The sequence below is a fragment of the Panthera uncia genome, chromosome B4 (assembly GCF_023721935.1).
Source record: "Panthera uncia isolate 11264 chromosome B4, Puncia_PCG_1.0, whole genome shotgun sequence".
In the NCBI taxonomy this organism is placed as follows: Eukaryota; Metazoa; Chordata; class Mammalia; order Carnivora; family Felidae; genus Panthera; species Panthera uncia.
Genome location: NC_064809.1, coordinates 100,207,271 through 100,223,663, shown reverse-complemented (window position 1 = coordinate 100,223,663; position 16,393 = coordinate 100,207,271). Strand labels below are relative to the sequence as shown.

General features: G+C 38.3%; 1 protein-coding gene and 1 pseudogene across 3 annotated transcripts in view; one reads left to right on the top strand and one right to left on the bottom strand.

Moving 5' to 3' along the window:
* PAWR (pro-apoptotic WT1 regulator) overlaps window positions 1-16,393 on the top strand; it is a 137,364-nt gene that overhangs the window by 73,953 nt on the left and 47,018 nt on the right. For all 3 annotated transcript variants that reach the window (XR_007456737.1, XM_049625994.1, XM_049625995.1), the window contains exon 2: window positions 8,368-8,499. Coding sequence is in view for 2 of the 3 variants with exons in the window: in XM_049625994.1 (XP_049481951.1) it covers window positions 8,368-8,499 (132 nt within the window). In the remaining variant the exon portion in view is untranslated. The remainder of the gene's footprint in view (window positions 1-8,367; window positions 8,500-16,393) is intronic.
* LOC125919357 (60S ribosomal protein L15-like) lies at window positions 12,448-13,264 on the bottom strand (annotated as a pseudogene).

Sequence of the window (16,393 nt, the reverse complement as noted above, 5' to 3'; positions counted from 1 at the left end):
AGGTTATTGTTTTTTATACTTATTATTATAAAATTATACAATCTGACTATTGATTTTACTTTGGGAAGCTGTTTTTTCATACTTACATAAAAACCATCGTAACAAGCTCTAATAATTCTAAAATATTTTTATGTTATTATCTCAATGAAATTATATGATCTGAGGTAAAGGGATTTTGCTTTCTTTCTAAAGTTGAAATTGTTTATTACCTAGTTTAATCAGATAGCACTCCCAGAGTGATGTTAACAGCTATCTTGATAGTGGAATGAATATGAATGTTTTAAGTGTGATTTTGCTTTTAAATTTTGTGGATATTTTGTCGTTAAACATGACACTATCTATTGGTCTGAAAAAGTTTTTTAGAGAGTTCTAAGAGAGATTATTTTTCTAATCAGGACTAATTTCTTCAACCTTGGTACCCTTTACAAGATTTCTTTTGTTGTTTCTGTTGTCCTGCTAGGATACATTATTTTTCATAGGATCAAATTGCCTACATTGTTGTCTACTCCACTTTTGACCCCTGTTAATTTCCACTTTGAACAGCTGTATACAGGTTCTGTTCCCAAAATAAGTTTCTTTTATTTGTTTGTTAGAGAATCTTCAAAAAAATTTTTTTGACATTTATTTTAGAGAGAGAGAAAGAGTGTGAGTGGGGAAGGGGCAGAGAGGGAGACACAGAATGTGAAGCAGGCTTCAGACTCTGAGCTGTCAGCACACATCCCGATATGGGGCTCCAACTCATGAACCGCGAGATAATGACCTGAGTGAAGTTGGATACTTAAGCGACTGAGCCACCCAGGCACTTCTAGAGAGAGAGAGATTTTTTTTTTTAAAATATAATTTATTGTCAAGTTAGGTACCATACAGTGTATACACTGTGCTTGTTCTTGGCTTCAGGAGTAGATTCCCATGAATCATCACTTACATATAGCATCCAGTGTTCATCCCAACAAGTGCCCTCCTCAATGCCCATCACCCGTTTTCCTCTTTCCCCGCCCCCCTCCCCCATCAACATTCCTCTCTATCTTTAAGAGTCTCTTATGGGTTTGCCTCCCTCTCTGTTTGAAACTGTTTTCTCCCCCCTTCCCTTCCCCCATGGTCTTCTGTTACATTTCTCAAGTTCAACATATGAGTGAAAACATGATAGGTCTTTCTCTGACTGACTTATTTCACTTAGCATAATACCTCCAGTTCTATCCACGTTGTTGCAAATGGCAGGATTTCATTCTTTCTCATTGCCAAATAGTATTCCATTGTATACATAAATCACATCTTTTTTTTTTAAGTTATTTTTAAGTGTTTCTTTATTTTTGAGAGAGAGGGAGACACAGAATCCGAAGCATGTTCCAGGCTCTGAGCTATCAGCACAGAGCCTGATGCAGGGCTGGAACTCACAGGCTGCGAGTTCATGACCTAAGCCGAAGACAGACACCCAACCAACTGAGCCACCCATGTGCCCCTAAACCACATCTTCTTTATCCATTCATCAGTTGATGGACATTTGGGCTCTTTTCATAATTTGGCTATTGTTGAAAGCACTGCTGTAAACATTGGGGTACATGTGCCCCTATGAATCAGCACTCCTGTATCCTTTGGATAAATTTTTAGTAGTACTATTGTTGGGTCATAGGGTAATTCTATTTTTAATCTTTTGAAGAACCTTCAAACTGTTTTCCAGATTGGGTAAACCATTTTGCATTCCCACCAACAGCGCCAGAGGGTTCCCATTTCTCCACATCCTGACCATTTCTGTTGTTTACTGAGTTGTTAATTTTAGCCACTCTGACTGGTGTGAGGTGGTATCTCAGTGTGGTTTTGATTTGTGTTTCCCTGATGATGAATGATGTTGAGCATCTTTTCATATGTCTGTTGGCCATCTGGATGTCTTTGGAAAACTGTCAATTTATGTCTTCTGCCCATTTCTTGACTGGATTATTTGTTTTTCGTGTGTTGAGTTAGGTAAGTTCTTTATAGATTTTGTCTGATATGTCATTTGCAAATATCTTCTCCCGTTCTGTCAGTTGCCTTTTAGTTTTGTTGATTGTTTCCTTTGCAGTGTAGAAGCTTTTTATCTCATGAGTTTCCAATAGTTCGTTTTCGCTTTTATTTCCCTTGCCTTTGGAGATGTGTTGAGTAAGAAGCTGCTGCAGCTGAGGTCAAAGAAATTGTTGCCTGTTTTCTGTAGGGTTTTGATGGTTTCCTGTGTCACATTTAGGTCTTTCATCCATTTTGAGTTTCTTTTTGTGTATGCTGTAAGAAAGTGGTCCAGTTTCATTCTTCTGCATGTTGCTGTGATTCAGTTCTCCCAGCACCATTTACTAAACAGACTGTCTTTTTTCCAGTGGATATTCTTTCCTGCTTTGTTAAAGATTAGTTGGCTATGTATTTGTGAGTCCAGTTCTGGGTTCTCTATTCCATTCCATTGGTCTTTGTATCTGTTTTTGTGCCAATACCATATTGTCTTGATGATTATAGCTTTGTAATACAGCTTGAAGTCCGGGATTGTGATGCCTCCAGCTTTGGTTTTCTTTTTCAATATTACTTTGGCTCTTCAGGGTCTTTTGTAGTTCCATACAAATTTTAGGATTGTATGTTCTAGCTCTGAGAAGAATGCTGGTGCAATTTTGATTGGGATTGCTTTGAATGTGTAGATTGATTTGGGTTTTATTGGCATTTTAACAATATTTGTTCTTCCAATCCATGAGCGTGGAATGTTTTTCCATTTCTTTGTGTCGTCTTCAATTTCTTTCATAATTTTTCTATATTTTTCAGCATACTTATGTTTTACATCTTTGGTTAGGTATATTCCTAGGTATTTTATGGTTCTTGGTGCAGTTGTAAATGGGATTGATTTCTTAATTTCTCTTTCTGTTGCTTCATTATCGGTGTATAGAAATGCAGCTGATTTCTGTATCAATCTGGTTTTGTATCTGTGACTTTGCTGAATTCATGTGTCAGTTCTAGCAGCTTTTTGGTGGCGTCTTTTGGGTTTTCCATGTAGAGTATCATGTTTTCTGCAAAACGTGAAAGTTTGAGTTCTTCTCTGCCAGTTTGGATGCCTTTATTTCATTCTGTTGTCTAATTGTTGAGGCTAGAACTTCTAACCCTGTGTTAAAGAACAGTGGTGAGAGTGGACATCCCTGTTGTGTTCCTGATCTCGGGGGGATCCTCTCAGTTTTTCCCCATTGAGGATGATACTAGCTGTTGACTTTCTATATATGACCTTTTTGATGTTAAGGTATATTCCTTCTATCCTGACTTTCTTGAGTGTTTTTATTAAGAATGGGTGCTGTATTTTGTCCAATGATTTTTTTTTCAGCATCTATTGACAGGATCATATGGTTCTTACCCTTTTTTCTACCAATGTGATGTATGACATTGTTTGATTTGCGAATATTGAACCAGCCCTGCAGTCCAGGAATGAATTTCAATTGATCATGGTCAACAATTCTTTTTATGTGCTGTTGAATTTGATTTGTTAATATCTTGTTGAGAATTTTTGCACCCATATTCATCAGAGATATTGGCCTGTAATTCTCCTTTTTAGTGGGTTCTCTGTCTGGTTTGGGAAATCAAGGTAATACTGGCTTCATGGAATGAGTATGGAACCTTTCCTTCTGTTTCTATTTTTGGAATATCTTGAGAAGGATATGTATTAACTCTGCTTTATGTGTCTGGTAGAATTCCCCTGGGAAGCCATGTGGCCCAGGACTTTTATTTGTTGGGAGATTTTTGATAACTCATTCAATTTATTTGCTGGTTATGGGTCTGGTCAAATTTTCTATTTCTTCCCCTTTGAGTGTTGGTAGTGTGTGGTCGTCTAGGAATTTGTCCATTTCTTCCAGGCTGTACAGTTCTTTGGCATATAATTTTTTATAGTATTCTCTAATAATTGTGTGTATTTCTGTGGTGTTGTTTGAGATCTCCTCTTTCGTGATTTTATCTATTTGGATTCTCTCTCTTTTCTACATTGTGAGAAGTCTGGCTAGGGGTTTATCAATTTTGTTTATTTTTTCAAAAAACCAGCTGTTAGATTCATTGATCTGTTCTCATGTTGTTGTTGTTTTTGTTGTTTTTGATTCTATATTGTTTATTTCTGCTATAATGTTTATTATTTCTCTTCTGCTGGCTTTGGGTTTGTTTGCTGTTTTGCTTCTAGTTACTTTAGGTGTGAGGTTGGGTTTTGTGTTTGGGATTTTTCTTGTTTCTTGAGATAGGCCTGGTTTGCAATGTATTTTCCTCTTATGAATGCCTTTGCTGCATCCCAAAGGGTTTCAACTGTCATGTTTTCACTTTTATTTGTCTTCATGTATTTTTAAATTTCTTCTTTAATTGCCTGGTTGACCCATTCATTCTTTAGTAGGATGTTTTTTAACCTGCATGCATTTGGAGGCTTTCCAATTTTTTTCTCTTTCCAATTTTTTTCAAGTTCATAGCATTGTGATCTGAAAATACACATGGTATGATCTCATTTGTTTCATATTTATTAAGGGCTGTTTTGTGACCCAGTATGTGATCTATCTTGGTGAATGGTCTAGGTGCACTTGTGAAGAATGTGTATTCTGCTGCTTTTGGATGAAAAGTTGTGAATATATCTGTCAAGTCCTTCTGGTCCAGTGTATCATTTAAGGCCATTGTGTCTTTATTGATTTTCTGTTTAGATGATCTGTCCATTGTTGTAAGTGGAGTACTAAAGTCCCCTGCGATTACTGTATTTTTATCAATAAATAAGATTGCTTATGTTTGTGTTAATTGATTTATATACTTGGGTAGCCCCACGTTGGGAGCATAAACATGGTTAGCTCTTCTTGATGGATAGACCACATAATTATGATACAATGACCTTCTTCATCTCTTGTTACAGCCTTTAGTTTAAAATCTGGTTTGTCTGATATAAGTATGGCTACTCCAGCCTTCTTTGACTTCCAGTAGCATGATAGATGGTTCTCCATCTCCCTACTTTCAATCTGAAGGTGTCCTCAGGTCTAAAATGAGGTTCTTGTAGACAGCATATAGATGAATATTGTTTTTTATCCATTCTGACACCCTGTGTCTTTTGATTGGAAGATTTAGCTCATTTACATTCAGAGTTGTTATTGAAAGATACGGATTTAGTGTCATTGTGTTACCTGTAGGTTTCATGCTTGTGATGTCTCTGGTCCTTTGTAGTCTTTGTAGCATTCCACTCATAGAGTCCCCCTTAGGATCTCTTGCAGGGCTGGTTTAGTGGTCATGAACTCCTTCAGCTTTTGTTTGGGAAAGTCTCTTCTCTCTCCTTGTGTTCTGAATGACAGCCTTGCTGGATAAAGGATTTTTGGCTGCACATTTTTCCTCTTCAGCACTATTTCCTGCCACTGTCTTCTGGCCTGCCAATTTTCACTGGACAGGTCTGGAACTACCCTTATGTGTCTACCCTTGTATGTTAAGGCCCATTTGTCCCTAGCTGCTTTTATAATTGTCTTTATCTTTGTATTTTGCCAGTTTCACTGTCATAGCCATGGTGAAGACCTTATCTTGTCGAATCTGAAGGGAGTGTTCTGTGCCTCCTGGATTTGGATGTCTGCTTCCTTCCCCAGATTATGGAAGTTCTGAGCTATAATTTGTTCAAGTAAACCTTCTGCACCTTTCTCTCTCTCTTCTTCTTCTGGAACTCTTATGATACGGATATTATTGTTTCATTGAATCACTTAGCTCTCTAATTCTCCCCGTGGTCTAGTATTTTTTTTTATCTCTCTTTTTCTGGGCTTCATCATTTTCCATAATTTTATCTTCTCTTTCACTTATTCTCCCCTCTGCTTCCTCCATCCTTGCTGTCATTGCATGTAGTTTATTTTGTACCTCATTTACAACATCTCTTAGTTCATTGTGACTATCTCTTAGTTCCTTGATCTCTGCAGCAATAGAGTCTCTACTTTTTAAAGCCTAGCTGTTAATCTTATGACTATTATTCTAAATTATTGATCAGATATATTGTTTATATCTGTTTTGAGCAATTACTTAGCGGTCATTTCTTCCTGGAATTTCTTTTGAGAATTCTGTTTCATCATTTTGGCTAGTTTTCTGTGCCTTATGTGTTTTAATAGCTTATTGTGTGTCCTGCACCTGCAAACACTATTATATTAAAAAAGGGTCATAAACCATCCAGGGCCTGGCCCTTTAGGAGGTGATTTTTGGAGTGTGTTGCATGCTCTTTGTTGTTGTGACTGGTTGCTTTATTTCCCTACTCATGATAGTGGTTTGGACCTGCCACCAGCTGTGATTTGATTTGTTCGTTGAAGTAACAACGAATTTTTTCCTGGAAAAAATTTAAAAAGGGGTGGTGGTGGTGGAAGAAGCCTTATACCATATAAAGAGAGAAATGATAGGGGTGGGGAAAAAGAAAAGAGAGGAAAAAATTGACTAGGCAGGAATTAGAGAAAGTATACAACTTAATCCAGAGAGAGAGGAAAATGAAGAAGAAGGAGATACAGAAGAGGGGTAAAAAGAATAGATTAAAAATGTCCACTTAAACAAACCAACGACCAGAATATTCAGAATAGGGAAGGGGTGAACTAAGAGGAAGAAAGGGAAGGAAAAAAACCTATCTACATATCTAAAATAAGAAAATGCAAAACCGCTGGACTGATATCTGATTGTGCCTTGGAACCAGTGGTTGTGCTGGTCTAGAGGTGGGGTCCTCTGGTTCAGTCAGTGTCAATCTTGCGTCGGTACATATGTAACTATGAGGCATGGGGAGGCGTGGTTTGGTGTAGGCAGTCCTGCCTCCACTGGGGGCTGCAGTCCTGTTCCCTGAAGCCCCACTTTGTTGGTGATGGGGAGAAAAATGGCAACACCCCATTCTTTCTTTCCCTGACCAGGTGTCCCAGACCACACTGTTCAGGCCATTTTCACAGTGTTGTGCACGTGCGAGCAGGCTCTTCTGTCCTGCTCCAGTCTGCTGTGCTTTCCAGGTGCTCAGCTGGGATTCAAACCCCAATGTCTTAAAGGGTCCTGCTCCGCAGGCCCTGGTTATGGGGTAGTGCCACTCCCCCCAGCCAGCCTACAAAGGGCCTCTGACTGGCTGGTGCCTGCAGGGTCTTTTGTCCTTGGAGCTATCTACCTTCTTCCCACAGCACTCAGGGAGAGGATTTTTCTCTCTGACTGTGCCTCTGACTTAGCTACTGAGCCCAGGGCTAGCTCCTGCCCACCCTCCCGTCCCCTGCCAGGTGTATGTACAGGGTGGCCGGCCCCAGTCTGGTAGAAGCCCCACAACCCTGGATCGAGTTATAAATTGATTATTTCTCCATTTTTTCTACTCCCCGGTCCGTGGTTTTTCTCTTGTCCAAATACACTTCCACAGCCTCTCTTTCTCGTCCTTTTGTCTTTCCACAGAAGGGGATCCCTCCCCTCCATGCCTACACTGCCCATTTTATCTCCCAATTTGCAATAACGCACCTATGGTCTGTCACGTTGTCCCTGTGGGCCCCCTGGGGATGTTTCTGTCCTTCTTTCGCCAAGATTCCTAGAATTCCAAGTCTTCTGTCCTCAATAGTGCTGTGTTTGATGGATGAGGGAACTTTGGATCCCTGTATTTCTCCTCTATTTTGATTCCTCTAGAGAGAGAGAATCTTAAGCAGGCTCCATATTCACCGTAGAGCCTCATGCAGGGCTTAATCCTGTGACCCTGGGATCATGACCTGAGCTGAAATCAAGAGTCGGACACTCAACCGACTTAGCCACCCATGTGCTACCCCCCAAATCAGTTTTGATCATGTTTTACTTATATTCTGGGGAATTGTGGCAGTGTAACTTCTTTCTGTGTTATGTAGTGGAAAGTCTATACTTCTCAAGCTATTTATGTTCCTTGTGATCAGAGCATATGCCTTTTGAATCCTCACCTCTCTCAAGAACTATGAAGGGTCTGAGGTCTCACCCTGCTTGCAAGTTAACATTTAGCTTCCTGTAGTTTCATGGATCATGGCAGAACATACTAGTCTCCTGCGTCACACACACGCACACATGCACACACGCACAATCTTCCCACTGGTCTAAAAAGTCCATGTCTTGGTTATATCTTTTGTTATTCTCTGAAAAGAGGTAAACATCATTTGTTTACTTGTTGAATGAATGTAAGAAAAGAAGAAATGAATCTTACCTTTAGGCAAACCCTGTTAACTGCTATTTGGAGTCTAGAGAAAAGGTGAGTTATCAGGGGTCTGAATGTGGAGGTTGGAATTTTAAGCAGATAATTTAGTTTACAGGAATTAAATGTACATATTGCTGTATGCACAGATACTTCTTTAATGTTGTCAAATGTGTCTTCACATACTGTCACAACATTCTGTTAATATTATATGGAAATAAAATGGAAACTATTCTTTTTTTCAGTGCTTAGATGAATATGAAGACGATGAAGCAGGGCAGAAAGAGCGGAAACGAGAAGATGCAATTACACAACAGAACACGATGCAGAATGAAGCTGCCAGCTTATTAGATCCAGGCAGTTCTTATCTGCTACAAGTGAGTATTTATTTAAATTTAATTTAAAAAAATTATCTTGGGGCACCTGGGTGGCTCAATTGGTTAAGCATCTGACTTTGGCTCAGGTCATGATCTCATGGCTTGTGGGTTCTAGCCCGTGTTGGGCTCTGTGCTGACAGCATAGAGCCTGGAGCCTGCTTCGGATTCTGTGTCTCTCTGCCCCTTCCCCGTTCGTGCTCTGTCTCTCTCTCTTTATAAGATAAGTAAACATTAAAAAAACAATTAAAATTAAACATTATCTTAAAAATTTATTTTTTAAGTAAATTACTTTTTTAATTAATTTGTTTGTTTTTTTAAAGTAAGCTCTATGTGCAACATGAGGCCTGAACTCACAACTCTGAGATCAGGTTAGGTGTTTACTGACTCAGCCAGGTGTCCCTAAAAATTTCTTGTTTAATTTTTTAATTTTACAAATGAATATTTAAAAATACCAGGATGTCAGTTGCTATTTTAACAATAATTTTAAGTAGCTTCTAATAATTTTTTCCTTCTCCTTTTGGTTGCATCAGCTCCATTTAAGTACTTTCAATGGATTTAACCACTGATTTTCCTTGCATCCAAATACTTTTTGACTATGTGGTTCTTTGTTCCCAATCAGTGAATATTTGCTATCTCATTAAGCAAGTTTAAACAGTATCTGTTGTAAAGTAACAGGAAAAATAATTACCTTTTTGCTCTTAATAAAGTTAGAATTAGTAAGTATGAGTGGACACTTCTGCCAGATGCTGATAATTTCATTAGAATTATGTAGCAAATAAAGAGTTGTATCTAGTTTATACAAAGTCAGATATTTAAACATAGTAACAAAATACCATATGTAGTATTGTGAATTGCCAGAAACATCTATACTTCTATGTGATTATACAAATACATTTAAACTCAATTTCAAATTAGCTGTTATTTTGGGTTTTTGTGGCAAAGAAAATTGGGAGTTGATGGTGTCAGAATGCCTCAGTATAAAGCAGATGACTCTGTTTAAATTGTAATTTGGGATTGGTCTTGATATAATCTAGTATTACATTGATTTGCTGACATTTTGAGATCCTAGGCCACTGTGTCATCTTTTCAGAGTTTAATTTAGACTTTTTATTAAAAAAATTTTTTTTTAAGTTTATTTATTTAAGTAGTCTCTACATCTAACTGTGGGGCTTGAACTTACGACCCTGAGATCAAGAGTTGCATGCTCTTCTGACTGAGCCAGTCAGGCACCTCCAGTTTTGACTTTTTTAAAGTTTTTAATTATGATACCATTTTATTTTATTTATTTTTTAACGTTTATTTATTTTTGAGACAGAGAGAGACAGAGCATGAATAGGGGAGGGTCAGACACAGAATCTGAAACAGGCTCCAGGCTCTGAGCTGTCAGCACAGAGCCTGACACGGGGCTTGAACTCCCAGACCGTGAGATCATGACCTGAGCCGAAGTCGGACGCTTAACCGACTGAGCCACCCAGGCGCCCCTATGGTATCATTTTAAAAGGAGTTTCTGAGCAATACAAACATCTCCCCCATTTTACTGATGAACACAATGAAATATAAACTTCCCTATTAACTGGCAAGGTTATGATAAAAAGCCCTTTTTTTTTTTTTTTTTTTGGCAGAGAGAGGCAAAATATTTTCAAGTAGTTTGGAAACACAGATGCAAAACTGCTCTTTGAGTCAGAGATACTGACAGGAGGGCTGATGAAGTGATGCAGGTTTATCTGCACCTCCATATCCAGGTACTAGAAGTACCTACCCTGTTATAACATGGTGTGAGCTGATAAGCAGCACTTCTCTCAGTATCTCTGTAAACAAATTTATCTTTATATGTATGTCTGTATGTATGTACATATATGTGTATGTACATATCCCTATATACATACCACTGTTTTGTTCTTTTCCCTTAATATTGTGGTGAGACTTCCACAGTATTACATAAAGAACTTCCCTATTACTTTTTGCAAATGCAGAATGTTCTATGTTATAGATGTACCATAATTTTTCTAATTTCTATTGATGGCTATTTAGGTTATTTATAATCTTTTACTATTACAACCAGTGTGGTGGTGAAAAACTTAAAATACATATTGCTTTGCATATATGTGTATGTAAATCAGTAGGATAAAATCCTAGCAGTGGAATTTCTGGGTGAAAAGGAGTGTGCATTTGTAATTGTGATGCTATTTCCAAAATGTTCTTTGCAGTATGGCCATTTTTTCATGTTATTCAGAGCTCTTCATATATTATTTTCAGTGGCATACAGCTTTCTTTCTTTCTTTCAGAGGGGGGGGGGTGGGGGCACAAGTGAGCCAGGGGCAGGCAGAGAGAGGGAGGGGAGGGAAGGGGGAGAGAGAGAGAGCATACAAGTGAGCGAGGGGCAGAGAGAGAGAGAAAGAAGCAGGGATCACCCAAAGCGGGCTCCAGCTCACCTGATATGGGATTCCAACTCCTCACAAACCGTGAGATCATGACCTGAGCTGAAGTAAGATGCTTAATGACTGAGCCACCCAGGTGTCCCTAAAGTTTTCTATTTTAGTGTATATAGTAGTTAACACAAATTTCTTATTAATGGAAATCCTCAGTGGTTATATATATTTTTTTACTATTGTAAATAATACTGAAGTTTAATCTGTGTAGGTTAAACTTTTGTGTTTTGAATTATTTGTCCAGATTTCCAGAGATAAATTTATTGGGCCAAAAAACAAAGGATTATAAGGACTTAAAAAATTTCTGATACATATTGATTAAATTATTTATGAGAAAAGGTTTGTCAGTTTATATAATCAATGGCATTTATTGATTTTCCTTTTAAAACAGTCTCAAGTTTAATGAAAAGTTATAAGGGAGTGGCTGGATGGCTCAGTTGGTTGAGTGTCCAACTCTTGGTTTCAGCTCAGGTCATGATCCCAGGGTCCTGGGATCAAGCCCTGCATTGGGCTCCACGCTGTGTGTGGAGCCTGCTTAAGATTCTCTTTCTCTCCCCCTCCCTCCCTCCCTCCTCCTCCTTCCCTCCCTCCTTTCCTCCCTCTGCCCTTCTCTCCTGCTCAAATGCTCTCTCTCTCTCAAATAAAAAAAAAAAAAAAAGAAAAAAGAAAAAATGTTATAAGTACTGTACAGAAACTTTTGCTCCTAAATTGTTTGAGAATAAGTTGGTAATCTCATGTCCTATTACCCTCAATTTTCTTCTTTCTTTCTTTCTTTCTTTCTTTCTTTCTTTCTTTCTTTCAATGCTGATCAACGCCAACTTTAATTCTTTATCCCCACACTATCTGATAGCCACCAGTTTCCCAATCCTAGCATTGGTTACTAACGTATAAATCTTAAGGTAAATTCTTCTCATTTACCTAATGTTCAGTTTCCATCAGTTTTAATATACCCCAGTATAAATACCATTACTGAGTGCTTTGTATGAAATTCATTGTGGGATGGAACAGGAGCCTTTGCCTTTTATGTGAACTTCAGCAGTACTGTGGAGACCAAGGCAATTTTGCTTGGGTAAAGCAGGATTTATTTTCATTTGTAAGAGAACCCTCTTGCAGCAGTTTTATTCAGTTCTAAAAATGGTAGCATTCTTTTCAACTATTCTTTCAGAAGCAGCCACTAAGTAAATGGAATATCGGATTAACCCTAAAAATGTGGGCCTTGGTTAACTTTGTTATTCTGTATATAATCATGATAAAAAGATTAGGATATTCTTCATATTTCTAAGCAAAATCTAATTTAAAAAAGCTTGTTCTTACCAAACTCCTAAAAACAGCCATTTGAGAGGAAACCACTAGAGCATTATATCACCTCAATGAAGCTGTTGGTATCGTTACATGCATCAACAAATCTACATGGCTAGCTTCTACATTCCACTGTTACAGAACTTATTTTACACCTGTTATACCAAACAGCAGTTAAACACTGACCTATAAACTTCCCAATAAGATAAAGCAAAGACAGAAGCGTTTATCTTATTAGATACAAGATACACCACCACTTATAGTCTTCAAACATTATTGCATTTTAATTTTCATAATTTGACAGTGCATTCATGGAACATTCTGCAGACAATGAATTTTAGCAGACAAATTAAAGGACACTTTTAAGCAGATATGACTGTCCTAAATTGTGTATCAGCTCAGAATTTTACAAACATCACTTATGTTAGCAAGTAATAGTGGAGCTGGAGAGTATTCGTTTTCTCCCTGCTGCATGGCGAGAACCACCAGTAGCATGGTGGACCTTGTTACCCTTTCCAAGGCCACATTCTCATAGCCTGCAGATGTCAGCCCTCACATCTCCCTGTGCTTGTAGACTGGTTTGGTGATTCACTGCGTGTCAGGATTTCTTCTGATAGCTTTATGGAATTGATCAATGAGGGTAACTTGACAGAATTTGTATGTGGAATCCTTGCCAACCTAGTAAGAATTCAGGACTCTCAGACCCCCACAGTGGTGTCCAGCTCACTCCTCTGCAAGAGACTGAAGGCTTTGGGAAAGCTTTAGCTGGTTAATGCCATGATGAGCAGGCTTTCTGTAGGCTGCACCCTTAGGCACTTGGTGTTTGTGGCCACCACATTGCACACAAATCCAATATATGATATAACCTTGCTTGGCCTTGTATCCTTGTGTGTGTGCTTTTTTGGGCCAGTTTGGGCAAGGGCCCTGTCGAGTACAGAGAGCTGGTGGTACTACCAGAAGTGTACCCTGAGAAGAGAGCGTGTTACATTGGACTGCTTCTTCCTCCATAGCTCCTGGATGTACCTGTAAACACCCATCTTGGCTTACCTTTGAGCTGATGGTTGCCACCAGACAGAAAGGAAAGAGCCTTTCTCCCCTTTCCTGTGTATTTTTTACAGAGATTCCTACATAACCACAGGACAGCTTTTAAAAACAGGAAATCAGGGACACCTGGGTGGCTCAGTCAGTTGAGTGTCAGACTTCGGCTCAGGTCATTATCTCATAGTTCGTGAATTGAAGCCCCACATTGGACTCTGCTGTCAGCACAGAGGCTGCTTTGGATTTTCTGTCCCCTTCTCTCTCTGCCCCTCATTCTCTCTGTCTCTCAAAAAGTAAACATTAAAAAATAAAAATAGAAAATTAAAAATGACACATTCTTGCCATCTGATATTTAGATCTTATTCAATGATATTCTAAGTATAGCAGAAGGATCTCAGAATCATGTGTTGCATTTAGTTGCTGTTACCTCTTTAGTTTCCTTCACTCTGAAACAGTTCCATAATGACTCTTTCTTAATCTTAACACTTTAAAAGATTATAGGTCAGTTATTTTATGATATATCCTTCAGTTTGGGTTACCTAATGTTTATGCATAATTAGATTCAAGTTATAGATCTTTGTCAGGAATATCACAGAATTGATGCTATATTCTTATTGTGTATCCTATCAGGTGGCACATAATTGTAATTTGTCCCACTGCTACTGCTGATCATTCTGGTCATGTGATTTTCAGGCTTCACTTTCCCTTCTTAATAAGTATTTTGTGGATACTTTGAACCATATAGATACCTTAATTCTTTAAACTTTCTATCACCTTTCTGTATTTATATCTGTATATCTGTATTGACTCACTATTACTTATTTTATCTGATGGGTTATACCCTGTTACTGTCTGTACTAGTTTTCTAGTGCTGTTGTAACAAATTACTACAAACTTATCTTAAAAATAGTACAAATTTATCATCTTACAGCTTTGTAATTGCAAGCCCTACGTGGGTCTCGTTGGCCAAAATCAAGGACTAAAATCAACGACTTCAAGGGCTTAAATTACGGCTGCATTTCTCTTTGGAGGCTCTAGGGAATCCACTTCCTTGCCTTTTCCAATGTTCTTCCTTCTTCCATCAAAGCCAACAGCGGTGGGTTGAGTACTTCCTACATTTTGTCATTCTGACCTTTCTTCCTTTTTAAAAATATAATATAATCCTATTTTTATTTAAAAATGTGAATATATACTATGTATGTGTTTACATATATATTACACATATATGTGTATGTTAAAAAATCTGCAAGGTATTACAGTAGTTTTCTCGGTTGCAAAATTGTAAGTGTAGTTTATTTTATTTTTGCTTATCTTTTTTTTTTTTTTTTAATTTACATCCAAGTTAGTTAACAAATATTGCAATAATGATTGCAGGAGTAGAATCCAGTGATTCATCCCCTACATATAACACCTAGTGCTAAAGCACCAAGTGCCCTCCTTAATCCCTCTTGCCCATTCAGCTCATCCTCCCACCCACAACCCCTCCAGCAACCCTCAGTTTGTTCTCCGTATTTAAGAGTCTCTTATGGTTTGGCCCCTTCCCTGTTTTTATATTATTTTTGCTTCCCTTCCCTTATGTTCATCTGTTTTATATCTTAAATTCCACATACGAGTGAAGTCATATATTTGTCTTTCTCTGACTGACTTAGTTTTAATTAGCATAATACTCTCTTGTTCTATCCATGTTGTTGCAAATGGCAAGATTTCATTTTGATTGCCGAGCAATGCTCCATTATATATATATACCACATCTTCTTTATCCATTCATCCGTCAATGGACGTTTGGGCTCTTTCCATACTTTGGCTATTGTTGATGGTGCTGCTATAAAATACATTGGGGTGCATGTGCCCCTTTGAAACAGCACACCTGTATCCTTTGGATAAATAACCTAGCAGTGCAATTGCTGGGTCATAGGGTAGTTCTATTTTTAATTCTTTGAGGAACCTCCATACTTTTTTCCAGAGTGGCTATACCAGTTTGCATTCCCACCAGCAGTGCAAAAGGGTTCCTCTTTCTCCTTATCCTCGCCAACATATGTTGTTGCCTGAGTTGTTAACTTTAGCCATTCTGACAGGTGTTAGGTGGTATCTCATTGTGGTTTTTGATTTGTATTTCCCTCATGATGAGTGATGTTGAGCATTTTTTCATGTGTTAGCCATCTGGATGTCTTCTTTCTGACCATTCTTCTTAGTCGTATCTTCCTCTGACTTTCTTCTGCCTCTGTCTCCCCCTCCCTTTTCTTTTTGGGGGGGGGCATAAGTGAGCAAGGGGCAGAGAAAAAGAGAATCCCAGGAGAGACAGAGAGAGAGAAAGGGAGAGAAAAAGAGAGAGAGAAGCACGGCTCACCCGAAGCGGGACTCGTGTTCGTCCAAAGCAGGGCTTGAGCTCACCCGAAGGGGGGCTGTCTTCCACTTTTAATAACCCTTGTGATTACGTTGGGCTATCAGATAATCTAGGATAATCTTCCTATTTAGGGTTGTTGATTAGCAACCTTAATTTCCCTTTGCCATATAACCTAATAGGTTTGAAAGTTACAGGGTTTAAGACATAGTTGGGCCTATCAGATAATCTAGGATAATCTTCCTATTTAGGGTTGTTGATTAGCGGCCTTAATTTCCCTTTGCCATATAACCTAATATGTTTGAAGATTACAGGTTTAAGACCTAGACATTTTTGAGGGTCGTTATTCTGCCTGTCACACCATCATCATTTATTTTGATCAAATTATCCCATATTTTGCCACTGGGAGCTCATTTGAACTTTTGTATCCTTTGCCACTTCTCCATTCTTGGAATTGGAATACTTCCTTGGCATAATATGATATTACAGGCTCATCTTTAACTTTCCTACACCAACCTTAGAAGCAGCTATTTCTTTAAGAAGCCAAGGAGCTCTGATTCCTTTTACTGGAAAATATTTTGAAGCCAAGATATGCACTGTAGGTATGTTTATGTTATTGAAGTGTCACCATTCCTGGTCCCTCTCTGAGTATAGACCTACAAAATATGTGTATATCTATATATACATACCTATGTGTACATATCTATTTTGTCTTCTGTCTGCCTACCTACCTACACCTATCTGGGTAGATACTGAAATGAATTTATACTGATAACTTTCAATTCTA